General features: G+C 34.2%; 1 protein-coding gene across 1 annotated transcript; it reads right to left on the bottom strand.

Annotated features, from left to right (window-relative positions):
* Window positions 1-1081: 1081 nt before the first annotated feature.
* Window positions 1082-15759, bottom strand: LOC123915735 (vesicle-fusing ATPase). The gene is made up of 21 exons (XM_045966950.1): window positions 15419-15759; window positions 15120-15215; window positions 14940-15024; window positions 14774-14824; window positions 14418-14582; window positions 13859-14013; window positions 13667-13775; window positions 12933-13032; window positions 12799-12854; window positions 11047-11112; window positions 10874-10956; window positions 9297-9430; window positions 4980-5190; window positions 3665-3796; window positions 3534-3594; window positions 3371-3430; window positions 3086-3144; window positions 2916-3003; window positions 2410-2532; window positions 2051-2116; window positions 1082-1669 (listed from the first exon to the last, which is right to left on the bottom strand). Exons 1-21 carry the CDS (start codon window positions 15604-15606, stop codon window positions 1523-1525), a joined length of 2235 nt encoding a protein of 744 aa, XP_045822906.1. The 5' UTR covers window positions 15607-15759; the 3' UTR covers window positions 1082-1522.
* Between the last annotated feature and the right edge of the window lie 610 nt (window positions 15760-16369).

Here is a 16369-nt window from a genome sequence, read left to right on the forward strand (position 1 = left end):
GTAGTAGTTGATAGTAACATGTGATGACAGCAAAAAAATAAATGACCAAATATAAATAAAATAACATAGCATTAAATGAACAAAAAACAAACAAAGGATTTAACATTATATAAAGACATACGAAAAGAATAATATAACAAATTAAGCACTTCGATCCAAATTCTAGCTGTTAAATTATATGTCTTGTCTTTTGATCCGGATTTTATAATATATTTACCAGTTTCAACAAAACTAGAAAAAGAAAATAGAAAAAGGAAGAAGAGAACCTCTGTGAAGCAGCCGCAGGGAAATTAAGGAACACTAGGTCAGGTAAAACCCTGTTACTAGTGTTGTAAATTTTGAGTATATATTTCACAAGTTTAAGGGGTGTATTAGATTGGAATTTTAAAAGACTTTTTTGGCAAAAAAAATCTTGAATATTTTAAAAGATTTCGTGTGATTTTATTGATTTTGTAAGATTGTAAAAGACTTTTTTTAAAAGACTTTTTACGATTAGGATTTTAACACATGATTTTTAAAACCGTGTTACTTGTGTTGTAAATTTTGAATATATATTTCAAAAGTTTAAATTATTGTGTATATCTCATAATCATTTTTTATTTAATTTTAATTGATTTTATTTTAGTATTGTGTATCTATACCTATATATAAAGAGGATAAAAAAAAATTGTGTGGATTTCTTATAATACCAACAATATCATTGATTTATTTTTTAGCAACAAAAATCTTTTATTAACAAACTCACCAGTTTTTTAGGGTGTAACTAGAAACACGTATGATTTGTTATGGCATACTTATAATATCTACCTTTTACCTTTAATTTGTTAATCAAGTACATGAAACTCACCTGAAATGAAAACAGCCTAGAAATAAATTATGCTTGACATTGATTAGATGAGATGAAGGAAGGGGAAGCAGTAAGATGATCTCAATCCCACAATTTATATATTAATAATGGGTTAATTTCAAACAATGTTTAGCTATTACTGAAAATGTGAATGCTGTAATTAGATAGCCTGATATTAAAACGTTGAAACTGTTCCTGTACATTGTTATTAATTTTCACATTTACACAAATATATCATTGTAAGATAACACAATAAGATGTTTAGATAATATTGAATCACTGAGACAGAAGGTTATGCTTATGCCAGTTTGGTACAGCTCAATTCAAACTAAACTATAGCCCTAACACATAAAACCTGATCTACAAACACCTGTCTCAAAATTACTATCAGCATAAGCAAGCATAAGTGGTTGATAAGGCCTCCGCAAAACTGAAAAGTACTATTATGCAACTTAGGAGCTTTAAATATACAAAAATGATATTCAATAAAAACACAATGATGATACAATGCACTGTATTGTGAAAGCACTTGACTAGACAAGAAATTATACTGATCTGACAACATCCCCAAAGTAATAGTAGAAATGAGAAATAATAATCTTTTCTTTGCCAGAACAGATACCTTCGGCAGATCCAACTTGCGCGCCATCTCAATCAACACGTATAGGCAATAAATTATACTAATCTGACAACATCCCCAAGGCAATCGAAGAAATGGGATATATTAATCTTCTCTTTGCCAGAATAGATAGCTTCGGCAGATCCACCCTGCGCACCTTGCGCTGCCATCTCAATCAACATGTATAGCTTCTTGATAGGCATCTGAGGATAAAGTTGAGCATGAAGTAGGAGTTAAAATAAGTACAAACATCGCAGAAAATGTTCTTTGCCAACCACTGGTTTCGAGTAGGAAATATTATGCTAAGCTTTTCAGCAAATAATTTAACTTCCTGTGGTTAAACGCATAGTATGGTAGAAAATACAAAATTGAGCATACCTCATTGGCAAAAAGATAAAAATATCAACAAACAAACGACCAACACCTATACTATTAACAATCTGCAGACGGACACATAAAAATTGACAAAGAAACTTTTTCAAGTAATATTATTGGAATTCCACTGCTTTAGGAGTAAGACCAACCAAACTATCACAGCGGACAAAATAAACGGATGAAGCAAATAAAGGAGTAATGATACATACATTATCCAATGCCTCTGCGGCAGAATCAATATCTTCATCAGCAAAAACATTCAACTGTTCTATGACCTGTAATTTTACAAATGAAATAGATGTTCAACATTTACTTTGAACTACAGTATTTATAATATAAGCAAACACAATGGAGTGCATATAAACTCATGAAACAAATTAAATTGTTCATTCAAATTTTGACATTGCAAGTGATACAAGCACTTCAGTTTTAAACAAATGAAACAACAGATCAAAAAGATCAGAAAGCCGCCAACAAAGACAAGAAAAATTCATAATCCATGTCAATACTCAATAGTATATAATTAACCTGGGAGAGATACCAAAATGCCAAGAACAAATAAGTGTACCTTCTTCGCATCGTTTCTGCTCAAGTTGGGCAGATTGTAAGTTATGGAGAATGTATCACAAAAACCAATTGAATCCAAAAAGTCGACCTCACTTGTTGTACCAATTACCATGAGTTTTTTCCCCTGAAAACATGATTAGAAATGCACATTATTTACAGTAAGACTTATTACATGACATCACAAAAATTATGTCGTTGATATTTCTAATTTTTATTTGGTGATATTGATGGAGTGGAGATGAACTCTCAACAGTTAAATATACTGCTGCTTGTATCAATTGCAAAAACAATGTGCACACATTAAAACTTCAAATACTTGAGCTGTTGAAGATTGAAACCCTGGTTCTAAGCTAACACAAAGAAACTTAAATTCCAAATTTGTTTGAGGTGGAAAATATGTGTCTTATGTCACACTTGTAAGGAAAACTCTTCATTTATTCCCATCAATGTTGTTTTAAAACTTTTGCGATTCAAAAATAAACTCAAAGGACATGGACAAACAGAAACCTTTGGAGGTAGCTTTTTGAGCAGGACCAGTAGTGTCTGAGAGATCAAGTTTGAAAAACGAGGACCAATGGCCACATACTCCAATAATCTGGATAAATGTACAACGAAATAATTAATATTCGAGGAGGAATTACAGATAAGGATGATGAAAAGAATAATTACAAATTTACCTCTCAATGTCATCAAGAACAATGACACTCAAAGGTGACTTGTATGCATCCTCAAAAACCTATTAGAAATCATCAGACCTTAAAATTTACAAGATAAACAAGAAAGGGAAATGGTAAAATAACACTGTAATTGTTAAAGTGCCAAAGAAATTGAAAGTTAAAAGCATATACTTGATTGTTGACTCAATAAAACCTCATATGCAAGGTCGGTAAGCTAGTCTTCGGAAATATATACATGCAATACTCAATAGGTTAAAACGAATGGCTGAAAATATTATGACAAACCTTAATAATCTGGGCACATTTAGTGCTCTCATGTAGACCGATCATTGTTTCAGCTGAAATCTATCCAATTACAGAAGATCAAAGTTAAATTTGGCCATAATTATAAAGTCAAAAGCAACGTAGATTTCTGTAGTGTAATGTTCAAGATAAGGATAGAACTTACTATCTTGACATATGCGAAGTCACTATCGATACCTACAGTAGCTGCAAGTGCGGTTTTACCACTATAACAACAAAGCAGTTTAGAAATATGTTATCACAAAAGTCAAAATGACTATGAAAATCAACACATACCTGCCACGAGAACCTTCCAGAAGACAAGTAACGAGGGGGCTTCCTTTACTAACTTTAACTTGCTCAGCAATTAGCATTGCTCTTTGATAAATGTGCTTATGTCGATCACCACACTCCACCATGCCATGGAGTCTACAAATCAAATAACACAAAACCTTAAACCATAAAACAAATTTTATGATTTCTAAAGTACTTCCGGATGTACTCAGACTTTCATGTGCCATATCATAAAAGTATAAAATTAAATAAAAGCTTTTGGAAACAAGTAAAACGTCGAAAACCAGCAGAGCTGCAAAAACATTTGCGATAAACTATCCAAGGGAAGGGATCCCCAGAAACTCCATTTGCAAGAAACTGAAAAATACCTTTCAAGCCATCAAAGTAGTTCGTGTTTGCATTCAAATGATGCAAGAGAAGAGGTAGCACAAAAATATTTATATAGTTTGGAAATTGTACTCTTTGATGTTTTGCTTTAGTCAGGTTAAAAGGCTGCAGTCTTTTCGCTATAGTATTGGAGGTAGGTATAGAATGGAATGATAAATACTCGCATCAGGCAATTCTCTAGTTCAGTTACAGCAACTGTTGGCTTCTGTTTTAACTGCTTGTAACGATTAGCTGTTAGTTGTTCAAAGTCTATTGAAGTAACAGAATCTAATACAATTAGTAAGATGCTGTAACAGTTCTCTTCACCTGTACAACAGACTCTTAACTTCATGAACTCGGTACTTGGTTGACCAAAATATAAAATGCAGAATTTGGAGATTGCTCTCTGGTTTTCTCACTGTTTCCAAAACTTCCCTTTATTTTCTCGCTCATACTCTAATGAAGTTTGAGAATAATGGAATTTCAAAAAGAGAATTCAAGCTATTCTGAAATCTCAACTTTCTATTTCTATCAGAGTCTCTGAGATTTTTATATAAGTTTATAACAAGTGATACAAGGAAATTTATAAGTTTATAACATGCATTGATGATTCTAAAAGTATAGAGAAGAAACAGAAATTAACTAATAACTAACATGACTGAACTAGCAATCAGTATAAGAGAAAACAGAATGGAAGACTCTAGAAATTTGCAATGGCGTCATTCTGTCACACCAAAGAAAGCTTGCATGTTTCACATTTAATCCTATCTATCATGCAAAGTGTGCATGCAAAGATACTTTTATGAAACAGATAATATACTTAATTTGTGAAATCTCTTCTACAAAGTACATTTTATGAAAAGTTTCAGAATAACAATGGGCAAGAATAAATAAAATGAAATTGCTTAACCCATTTCTGGAAACTGTAAAGCCTTGTGACCAAAAGCGGTACCTGCATCGCTCAAGATCGTCAGTGGAAGCTCCAAATGCAGGAATAACTTCATGGAGTGCATTCAAAAAGTCATCCATCGTAACCTTAATATTTTCCTCCTCCACTGGCTTAGTGAGATCATCTAGGCTCAATTGTCTATTTAAAGCATATGAGACAGCACTTTTCACAACACCTTCAAGTTCCGCACCACTGTAGTTTTTGGTTCGAGCAGCTGCACAAGACAAGGTAAACCCAGAGTAAACCTCCCATGATCTTTATGATTCAAAAACCATGATTCTAATAATTTTATTTTTCCTCTTTTTCAGTGATAGTTATGACATGGTTTATAAAAGGAAACGTGGGCAGGGGGATAAAGTGAATCATTCCCTTATAAGAATGTTTCCTTATTTAGTGAGGAAAGGAAAAGTAGATCTAGATCTGATGGTTATAAGATGAAAGAATGTTGAGTAGGGAATTAGACAATTATTTTAGTAGTCACTCTACTTGGGAGATTCTAGGTGTCTCGAACTACCTAGCCTATCTTTACATTTTCTGCATTTTATCATTCAATCTTATAGTGTGATTCAGCCATAGAATCATTTGATTCTATTGGATTATCAATATAACAACAATTGTTTTTTCTGCTCTATATTTATCCTAATGTTTAATCGTAATCGAGATCGAGTCCTATCAATTGGTATCCAGAGCCTCGGTTACAATCCAAAATTCAATCATCGAATAGAGAAACGTGTTGATGCGTTAGAACAGAGGATGAGCAAGGCTGAAGTTGCAGTTGAGCAGCTTCGTCAGCTGGTTCTAGAGCTACAAGCACGACCTAATGTCACGTTGGAACAGATTAAACAGTTGATTCAGGAGGAATTTCCACATCGTCGTAACCGCCATCGTCGAAGAGTGTACCACGACGAAGAGGAGGAATGGAGTGATAATAGCACGTGGTCGTGGGATTCACGATCTCAACCACAACAAACTAATGGTGGTAACAATCAGACATTCTATGGTGTCAAAGACGAAACTCACCTCAACAAATCAGAGTTTCAGCCGGAACCACCGCCGAGCATTGATGAAGTACTAGTGTCACAGTTTGATGGAGATGATTATGTGAGCATGATGGAGATGAAAGAGGAACAGGGAACAACGGTAGAGGAGAAAGAAAGCAACCACACAATCAGGTGTGAAGGAATTAGTTCTAGGTCCTTGAAGATTCTGACAAATTTGTTGTTAGAGCCGGAATTGACAGATCGGAAAGGGCGAATAGAAAAAACTGAGATGCAGAGCATGGATGGAGTCATGCAGGAACTTCCGAAACTGCCGGCGCTTCCACCACCATCAAAACTTCCGGAAACGGATATGCTTGTCGATATCGGAGAGGTCCAAACAACACCAATCCAAAATGTTCCGACACAGATGTCAGAGCCGTTAGACTGTGGTCAACCGGAGACCGTACTGCCGCAGCGATGTCCGCCGCCCAAGCCACCGGATTTGGGCGATTCCGAGAATGGAAAGGGACATCAGGAAACGGAGGCAAATTTGCTTGTGTCAATTGGCAAGATGGAAGTACCTCCAGAGGGTACTCATGATAGGGAAGTGCTTGCAATGTTTAATACCTATTCCATGTATGTTGATTGTGCTTCTGTGCTTAAGATTTTCCATGGAAGGCAAATATGGAACTTAAAAGATTGGCCCTCTATAATTTTCAATTTGAAGACACAAGTTGAGAGAATTGTTGATGTGTGGCCATGGATGGAAATTGAATAGGTGTTGCCAAAATCATCAATTTGGAACTCATGGACTAATGACTTTGCACAAGGGATGCACGCTGAGTTTTTCAAATACTTCAAAGAATATGGTCATGTTTCTTGGGCAAGTGGGAGTTGTTATCAAGATCATACAAAATCTGATGGGTTCGCAATTATAATTGCCTGTAGAATTGTATGGTCATTGACAGATTATTTCGATGCAGCTGATGCATGCCACCAGAGACTGCAAAAGATTCAATTTGATATTCGTACTTGGTTAATTTGTGCTGCTCACTGGATAACAGTTCCACACCAATTACATGGGAGAGACATTACTGCCAATAATGGTAAAACCTTTTCAATTATTGTGGTTTCTCTAGTTACAATTGGAGTGTCAATTAGGACATTCACAGCAGCCCAAAAATATAACAATGAGATATCAATGTTCATCATCAGTTTTTCTCTCACCATCAAACAACCATCTGTGTCTTCAATTGAGGTTTTACTTACTCAATACCACTTCCTTATGAAAGACAATAGGGTCAAGTTGCAACACTTGTGCTCCAGTGCATATGAATTGAATATAGATAAAGATTCTAAACTCTGTGGGTATGCAACAAAGGGAAACTTTAACTTGGTCAATACTATTGTTGATCCACTTTTACAAATTTTTGAGATAGAAAAGGATTATGTCATCTTTGAAACTTTGGCTCTTGCAACTATAGTATTTTCTAATTTTCTTATGTGGTATGAATTGTTACAAAGGACTATAGAACATGCCAATGATGAGCACAATGTGAAAGTTTCTAATTTGGGTGACAAATTTCTAGCAGCATTCTTAATGTTTGATTGGAATCTCAGTGTTTGCTACCTAGAGGGGTTGTTTCATTTAGCCAATGTGAAAATGGTGGTATTAAATTCATCAGTGAGGATAATACCATGGGACCCAGGAAAATTCAATGTTTTTATGGTTGAAGTTGCTTGTGAATGCTATTGGAAAAATTCTCTTTCAATCTATTGCTTGCTTAATTGGGTCTATGGAAGAAGGAATCATTTCCAACCTTTACCAACTGGTTTGAATGAGGAGTCGCAGCTGGAACCAGAACCTGAAGCGTTAGATACTCGAAGGAACGACCAAGGAGAAGTGGAAGTTTTAGTCAAATGGGAAGGATTGCCTGAATTTGAAAACTCTTGGGAGTTAGCTGGCAAGATGAGAAAAGAGTTTCCTAGATTCCTCCTTGAGGTCAAGGAGAATTTTGAAGGGGGAGGTATTGATAGTTATGACATGGTTTATAAAAGGAAACGTGGGCAGGGGGATAAAGTGAATCATTCCCTTATAAGAATGTTTCCTTATTTAGTGAGGAAAGGAAAAGTAGATCTAGATCTGATGGTTATAAGATGAAAGAATGTTGAGTAGGGAATTAGACAATTATTTTAGTAGTCACTCTACTTGGGAGATTCTAGGTGTCTCGAACTACCTAGCCTATCTTTACATTTTCTGCATTTTATCATTCAATCTTATAGTGTGATTCAGCCATAGAATCATTTGATTCTATTGGATTATCAATATAACAACAATTGTTTTTTCTGCTCTATATTTATCCTAATGTTTAATCGTAATCGAGATCGAGTCCTATCATTCAGTAAAATGAAAAATAATATTGACACCAAAAATCATAGGTTTCGCTTTGTACATATACATGATTGTTAATAAAGAAATAATATAATCAAAATAACTGATTATGAATAATTGAATTTGAGTATTTCTGTTATTCCTAGCAGATTCATAGGAGATTTACAAGTGTATAAATATACAAGAGACAAAGCAAAAACAACCTCATAATATTGGGATCAAATCAAAACAAAATGAGATATCTAAGGAAACTAGGATCCTAAATAATAATTAATAAATACAAAATATATTAACAAACAACATTAATAATGTTTTTTCCACTATCTTATTATCATCATGTTACTAACTGAATACATTAACCAAAAGTAAGTATTAGCTAATTATCATATAGAAAATTAATTTGTTCCATTTATGAACTATTTAGCACAAAGAACCTGATTATAGGTGTGTCCTGTGTAAGAAATCTGTTATTCACCTCACTTAAGTTTCCAATTAAAAAATATACTTCCGTCACAAGTACAATGTCAAAGCCTATGTCAGTTCTGTTTTAGGTGACTTGAAATCAGTTAAAAGTTGAACAGATTTATGAACTTTTTTTCAGTGGAAACATCTCTGAACCGGTTTTTAATTTACCAGACTCCACCTCAGTGTGCATGTGATGAATGAAACTAACAAACAAAATCTAACAAATACATTCTGTTATAATACCCCCCCCCCCTGCCAAAGTGATTGATCTCTATTTTTGAACCGATATTCCCGCCCCGACCTTGATTAGCTTAATTTTTTTAACTGGTCCGTGCTTTCCGGTGAACCCCCCCTCTCGAGTCAAGAAATATTCTGCTAATGCAATTAAGAAGCATAATCATCCAGATATTTATTACTTCATTAATAATAGCAAGATGTATAAGCATGTGTAAAAAGATTAAGCATCACTAACTAAACACATACCAAGCTCTTGAAGGTTCACGTCATGAGCTAGAAAAGAATTCTCTTTCATCTTGTTAGTATGAATTTGAAGAATTTGCAATCGACCATTTTCATCAGGGAGGCTTATCTCAACCTGGACTTCCAACCGCCCTGGTCTACAAGACATTATAATAACTGATAAATGACTACAAGATATGCACCAGATGCACACAGGCATATAGCTACTATACAAATCAATTACAAGTATCAGAATTAAGCATGAGGGTTAAGCACATATATAGTGACTATAGCTTATTAGCTCTAAATTATGAGATGATTGCTTCCCCTTATAACTAACATGTATTTTACATGATAGAAACATGAAATATGTGTAGACTAATTAGTCAGATAGTTTTCTTCAAACTCTCTTGAGAACCAATAAGGAGGGTTGACGATATAGAAAATATTCAAACAATTGGAGATAGAGCTAGACAAACAAAAGTACTATGTTTACATTCTCATCTTGTTGTGCACTGATTGGGTACCCCATTGATACAACCATGGAGCAGGGAACTTCTATCTATAAAACATGTTTTCTTTCAGTATTATAATCAGCATCTATTGACTATTAGTAAATTAATCTCATGGTGGAGTAGCAAGATAACATAGTTACTGGATCCAGTTGAGGGGCCGGGTATCATGCTATGGCGATATAAACCAATGAACTCGGAGCAATTACTTCAACAGCTCAAGTTGGGAGGCATTATGGAAACGACTGCTTTATTACAACTAAGTGGCATTATGTATTGCCTCCGATCAAATCTCTGTTGAACGGACCAAACGCAGAGACTTAGCATCATCATGCTAGAGGAAAGACAATTACTAATTTAGTTAACTCCAATCCAATGACCAATTAGCATATATACAAAAACGTCTACTGGGCCTTGGGTTGACTTTATTTATAACAATTTTAGTGCATATATAATGACATGCATGAAGCAACTTGAGGGGGGGGCATTAGAATAATTACATGCATACAGAGCATTGTTATCTAATATTAACTCATTTTTTTGGTGCACATTAGCTTAAATTTAGGAGATTATTGCTGTTGTAATTAATATAAATATATACATCTGTAGACTAAAAAGTCACAATTTTCCTCAAACTCTCATAATTCTATGTTGGACAATATCAGAACATAATGTGAGGTGTTAGCTGTACTATATAACTCATGAACTGCAAAGCAACTCTTGACAGTTGGAAAATTTAGTAACATGCCTATGTTGTAAACTGCATTCTGTTGTAAGTTGTAACAAGATTCCAAAACCAGTAACTGTCAGGCAGTTGCAGATCTAATAGATCTGTTAACTGCTCTATAAATATGCCAGATATCTTTGATCGAATTCACTAGTGTATTCTGGATTCTCTTCTCTCTCTGATTTATTTCATTTGCTATTATTTTCTTGCATTTCCTCATCTTCTCAACTTCTAATATTCTATAAAAACCATTCAAATTGGAAGTAGATTTGACAATAATTATAGCATATTGATGTTAATTGTTCATATTTTCACTTTCAGCCAGGTGAGAACAGGGGAAATAGGTATAGTCATATAGATACCTTAAGAGTGCTTCATCAAGCATGTCCTTTCTGTTAGTCATTCCAATAAGCAAAACATTGTTTAGCGATTCCACACCATCTATCTGCAAAACCAAGCATAATCTCTTAGAATTACTGATGCCTACTATTGATGTATATTAAAAGAATTTTTAAGATTTAACACGTTCACATACCTTAGTAAGAAGCTGGTTCACAATGCTATCATGAACCCCTGTACCATCTCGAGTTGATCCTCTGGACTGCACAAGACATGAAGAAAAACATATAGCACAGTTTGGATTAACTTCTGGCATATAGGGATTTCTCAATTTAGATAATTATTTTAATCTTTATTAACCAAAATTCCTTTATACACTTATCAGTGGTCAAGAAATCTTCAGAAATGTTGAGACGTGGAAGCTCATTTCAAATTATGCAAGTTATTGGTTAAAAGACTCATAATCATTGTAGGACTATTTCAATTTTATTTTCCTTTTTTATGTGCGGAAAGATTATTCAAATTGGCTCTCATGCATAATATCAGAAAATTCAATTGCAGTATAACTTTAAATCCAATGCTTATGATTACTCAGATAACTACATGCACTATTCTCATAGCCACACGTTGAAATGCCATCATGTTCCCTATGTTCACGGGTGCTACCACTTGCGGGGTTGGAGAAATAAGGGTGCTCATGTTGAAGATATTGGGAGGCCTCCTTTTCCTTCACGGATAATCACTCAATAAGTTTCTAACTATATGAGGGTCAAGCAAAGTTTTCATCCCTGTTGCGTGTGTGCCAAAGCAGGGGTGATGATAAGTTGGAAGCCGCATAGACATGGATGGCCTTGAATAAACACAGATAGTGCCTCAAAGTGGTAATAATCTGTCAGTTGGCTGAGTGGGTGTTATTGAGATGATAGAGGTTGTTGGATTTGGTTTTGCTAAGCCTCTTGGCTCTACGTGTACTTACATGGAAGAGCTTTGGAGGGCTTATAAGGGTTTAGGTTTGGCCAAAGAGATAGGCCTTCGACCGTGGAATTGGAGTTGGATTCAGATGTTGTTATTGGAAGCTTGCAAGGTGGTGCTTTAGGTAGTGTACAAGGAAGAGCTTCGGTGAGGAAGATTAGGAGACTTGCTGGGGGCTGATTGGAGTGCTGGCATAAATCATATTTATCGAGAGCAAACATATGATTGTGGATGGTCTTGCTCTTTAGGGTGAGAGTTTGGAGAAGATTTGGTGATTTTTGAGCATCCTCCTCAGATTAAGCAGTGGGTGGCTGCTGATGTGTTAGGAGTTTGTACTCCTCATTCGATTCTTTTGTAATTTTTCTTTTTCGGGCTTTAGCCCGTTTTATATATATATATATATATATATATGTGGGTTAGGATCAAATGACACCAACTAGTGTGACACCAAATGTTACACCTCTCAATAATATTTTAACCGATATAAATTTTATAAAATCCACCGTTGGATTGAAAGTTTATATCATATAGATCATTTGTGTAAAATTTCAGAGAAATCCAAAATCATTTGATATGCTATTGCGACACATAAAGATTAACGGCATATAAAAAAAGAGTCAAACCGTTAATTTTGATGTATCTCAATACCATATCAAATGATTTTAGATTTGTTGAAGTTTTACATAAATGATCTATATGATATAAACTTTCAATCCAACGGTTGATTTTATAAAATTTATATCGGATAAAACGTTATTGAGAGGTGTAATATTTGGTGTCAAACTAGTTGGTGTCATTTGATCCCGACCATATATATATATATATATATATATATATATATATATATATATATATATATATATATATATATATTCCACCAATCAATGATAATGTACTTATTAACAGTAATTAACAAATTGAATACACCAACGCAATAGATAATTGGTGTCGAAATAATGTTCAAGAAACCCCATACCTTACAAATAGCATCAATTTCATCAAATATGATAACATGCAAATCACTTTCATCCCCTGGAAAACAGAGAACAATATAAGTGAACTATCTTAAATTTGAACTTAAAGAACATGCAGTGCATATATATCCATCACCTAGGTTCCTCTGATCCTGTTCAGCATCAGCAAAAAGGTCCCTCACATTCTTTTCAGTTTCACCCACAAATTTGCTCAAAACTTCAGGGCCATTTACAATCTAGTATGGGTAAGAAAAGAAAAACTAAGATTCATCAACCACCAAAAAGATAATATATAACCAGATATCAACTTATACAAAGAAAAACACATATTTCCCATCCAATTTTTATAAATTTCAAGCATGTCAATCAGTTAAGGAATCTAAAGCATACCAAAAAAAATCATGATTTCCAAAAATCGAGTTAGTATAGTATAGAAGGCGTAAAAGCATGGTGAGAACTGATAATATGCCAGGAGAAAGTTACAACCACCCAAATAGGACTCGTGCAGGGTATAGTAAAAGAAATAGGCAAGTGTTGACTGCAAGTAATGGGATTTAATATTCTTACATCAAGCATATATTTATTATGAAAAAGTTATTTATGCTACAACACATGAAAACGATCAAGTTATGCAAAATTTTGAGTAGAAAAGTTAAAAGTACGAAATCATAAAAACATTCAAGAAACGTATATTCCAAGGCAAACCCTGGTGCACTAGGAAAAACAACCAGGAGAGTGAACAATATTAATTAAATAAAAGATATTACAAATATTCTCTCTCTATTAACCATGGCTAATTACATGCGTAATAGTTGATATAGATGCACATATTTGAAATTATTACACAAGTATAAGGAGTGGTTTCCAAACCTTTGGATCCTTGCCATTCAAAATTTTTCCAATTTGGCGTGCCATAAGAGTCTTTCCAGTTCCAGGAGGACCATAAAGCAGCATGCCCTTGACATGCTTGATCCCTAATCTGAAACCTCAAAGCCTTCAAGGTGAGAACATGATATATTATAAAACATTGGATTAAATGGACCACAGTATCATAACTATTACTTAGATGTCACATGGGGAGGGAAAACACGAGATGCAAAAGCTCTTCGAAATATATCTGCAAACTCTGCACCCAGGCCACCAATACCCAGAGACTCAAGGTTAAATTCTTTCTGCTTAAAAATGTTGCTAGTAGTACCATCGCGCTGGTTGATAATCTGCAAAGCACAACAAAATTATGCAAGAAAAAATTACAGTTAGTAGAGTTATGAAGTTTTCCCACCTAGTGGGAAAAGACTTGGTTGTTGTTTGTAGAGTAAAGTGAAGAAGTTTACATATCATGACATTATTTTGCATAGCAGAGTGTTAACTATTAGATCACATGGAATACGTGTAACAATGAATAAACTAAATTACTCAACTTCGTTATTAAATGATATATAGAAGATATTACCAAAAAACTTCAGTATTAGTCTAAGATCAAGGTTGGCCAAACATTACCCAAAACTAAATCAGCGAAATTAAGCATCAAAGGATAGTTAAGCTGTGTAAGCATTTGGAATATGTGTCAAGAAAGAACTAAGCAGTAGTGTAGATGTCAAAAGAAAATTAGGAAACTCACCTTAATTCCACTGTCACGTGATGCTTCAAAAGCAATGAATGTGTCATCCGAAATCATCCCTTTATCACTAGACCTTTCTTGGCCCTCGACAGTAACATGGCTGACTGTAAAGCTATAATTAATTCCTTGATGCTCGAATAAAACTTTCTGCCCTGCTGTCATTACCTGAATTAAATAAGATTCGCATTATTTAAAACAATAACTTAGAACTATAAATTATTTGAATTACAATACTATGGACTATATATATAGTAACTGTTTGGCAATGACTATGTTCAAATTTATTAGTCAAAAAGTAACCAACAATAGCACATAGCATAACTAAAGGGCACAACTAGCCCTGTGAAAGACCTTACCTGCTTTGAAAACCTCTTCCGAAATTGCTTGGCAAGTACAATGGCATCAATCTACAAGACAAAGCAACATCAACAATTTTAAAATTCAATTCCAAAGTCCAAACCACTCTAATCAACAGCAAATTGATGACAACAAAATCAACTTGTTCCAATCAACATTAAATACCTGTTCACTTCTGCTTCCAGCCCTTTTAATGAAGTCCAATTCAAGGGTTAGCACTGCCAGGTTGAAGTTTTCAGGCGGCACGAATCTTAAACAACATAACAAATCAATTCATGAGCAAATGGACGGTCAATACTCAATAATCAATGCCAATCAGTAAAATACAAACCACCGAAAACTAACCGAGTCACGTCTACAGATTCGCCAGCAGAAACTTTTGCACATCGACGTTGAATTGAATTCAATGCAATATGACCACCACGTATGCTTTCATGAGCTGTATTCTCTAAGTTAAGGTCACAATTTCACGAAATTCACCAATTCGTGCATAAATTATCATCATTCAGAATTGCAATTGTAATTGAAATGAATAATATTAAAAAATAAATAACAATTAAATCTAAGTAACTGAATCGAACATATAAGAAACAATGAAAAATGTAATAATAATAAATTGAAGTAAAGTATGTGATGAAGGATATGAGAAAGAGAAAACGTAGGAATCGCCGATGGAAGCTAGGAATAGGTTTTCGTGACCGGGGACGGCGAATTTGGGGAGATCGGAGGCGGAGATGAAGGCGAGGTTGGTTAGGGCGAGTTCCTGAGAAGGCGTATTTGTTACGACCATGGAGATCGAAGCGGATGAAGATCCAAAGAATCGTCCCGCCATTGTTTGAATCAGATCTTGCTTTTTCTTGTTGTAGATCACAAGATAATGGAAATGGTGTTTCCTGCGCGGGAGAGTGATGATGAATGATGATGATGCTATAAACCGGTGATGATAACAAATTAACAATTACTACAAAAAATCAATGAAGTATACGTTTATTTTTGAAACATTTTATTATTATTATTATTATTGACTCCAGAATAGAAAATACAGTATCTTAGGAGTTAAGTATTTTTGTCAAAATAATTAAAAACTTAGGAGTTAAGTATTATTACGAAAATTCAAAAAAAATACCATTTCAAAATAGAAATAAAAATCAAGATAATAATAGTCCAATACATTCTTGTTGTCAAATTATGATTGAGTAACCAAAAAATAATAATAGTTATAGTTATAGTTTTATTTTTCAACATTCAGATAAATAAACAAATCGAATATTTTTCCTTCTTTTTGATGAGAACTATTGTTCCTTTCTTCTTCTTTTTGACAAGAACAATTCTAGTGTTCCTTTCTTCTTTTTTAAGTGTTTTGCTAGAAGAAAAAAAATAAAATAGTAAACCATCTAATTTGTATTTGACTTTGTAGTAAGCTTAGCCTCTTAAATTTTTTGTTTTTTTTTTAAAAAAAAATAAAAAAATTGGTATCCGGCCCTAGCACCGATTAATCCAAGGGGATCAATCAACTCTGTATGGACTGGCCCACCAAAATTGGCATCAGTTGGAATCGAACCTAAGACCTTGAGAGTATCATACTCCAACGACCT

The sequence above is a fragment of the Trifolium pratense genome, linkage group LG3 (assembly GCF_020283565.1).
Source record: "Trifolium pratense cultivar HEN17-A07 linkage group LG3, ARS_RC_1.1, whole genome shotgun sequence".
NCBI lineage: Eukaryota > Viridiplantae > Streptophyta > Magnoliopsida > Fabales > Fabaceae > Trifolium > Trifolium pratense.

Bases quoted from the DNA above. Each gene is read 5' to 3' on its own strand.
- LOC123915735 (XM_045966950.1), bottom strand. From the start codon at position 15,606: ATGGCGGGACGATTCTTTGGATCTTCATCCGCTTCGATCTCCATGGTC. The intron at 3,431-3,533 runs GTAAGTTCTATC...GTAATTGGATAG, and splicing joins ACTTCGCATATGTCAAGATA to ATTTCAGCTGAAACAATGAT. The intron at 2,533-2,915 runs GTTTCTGTTTGT...TCATGTTTTCAG, and splicing joins TCAAAAAGCTACCTCCAAAG to GGGAAAAAACTCATGGTAAT.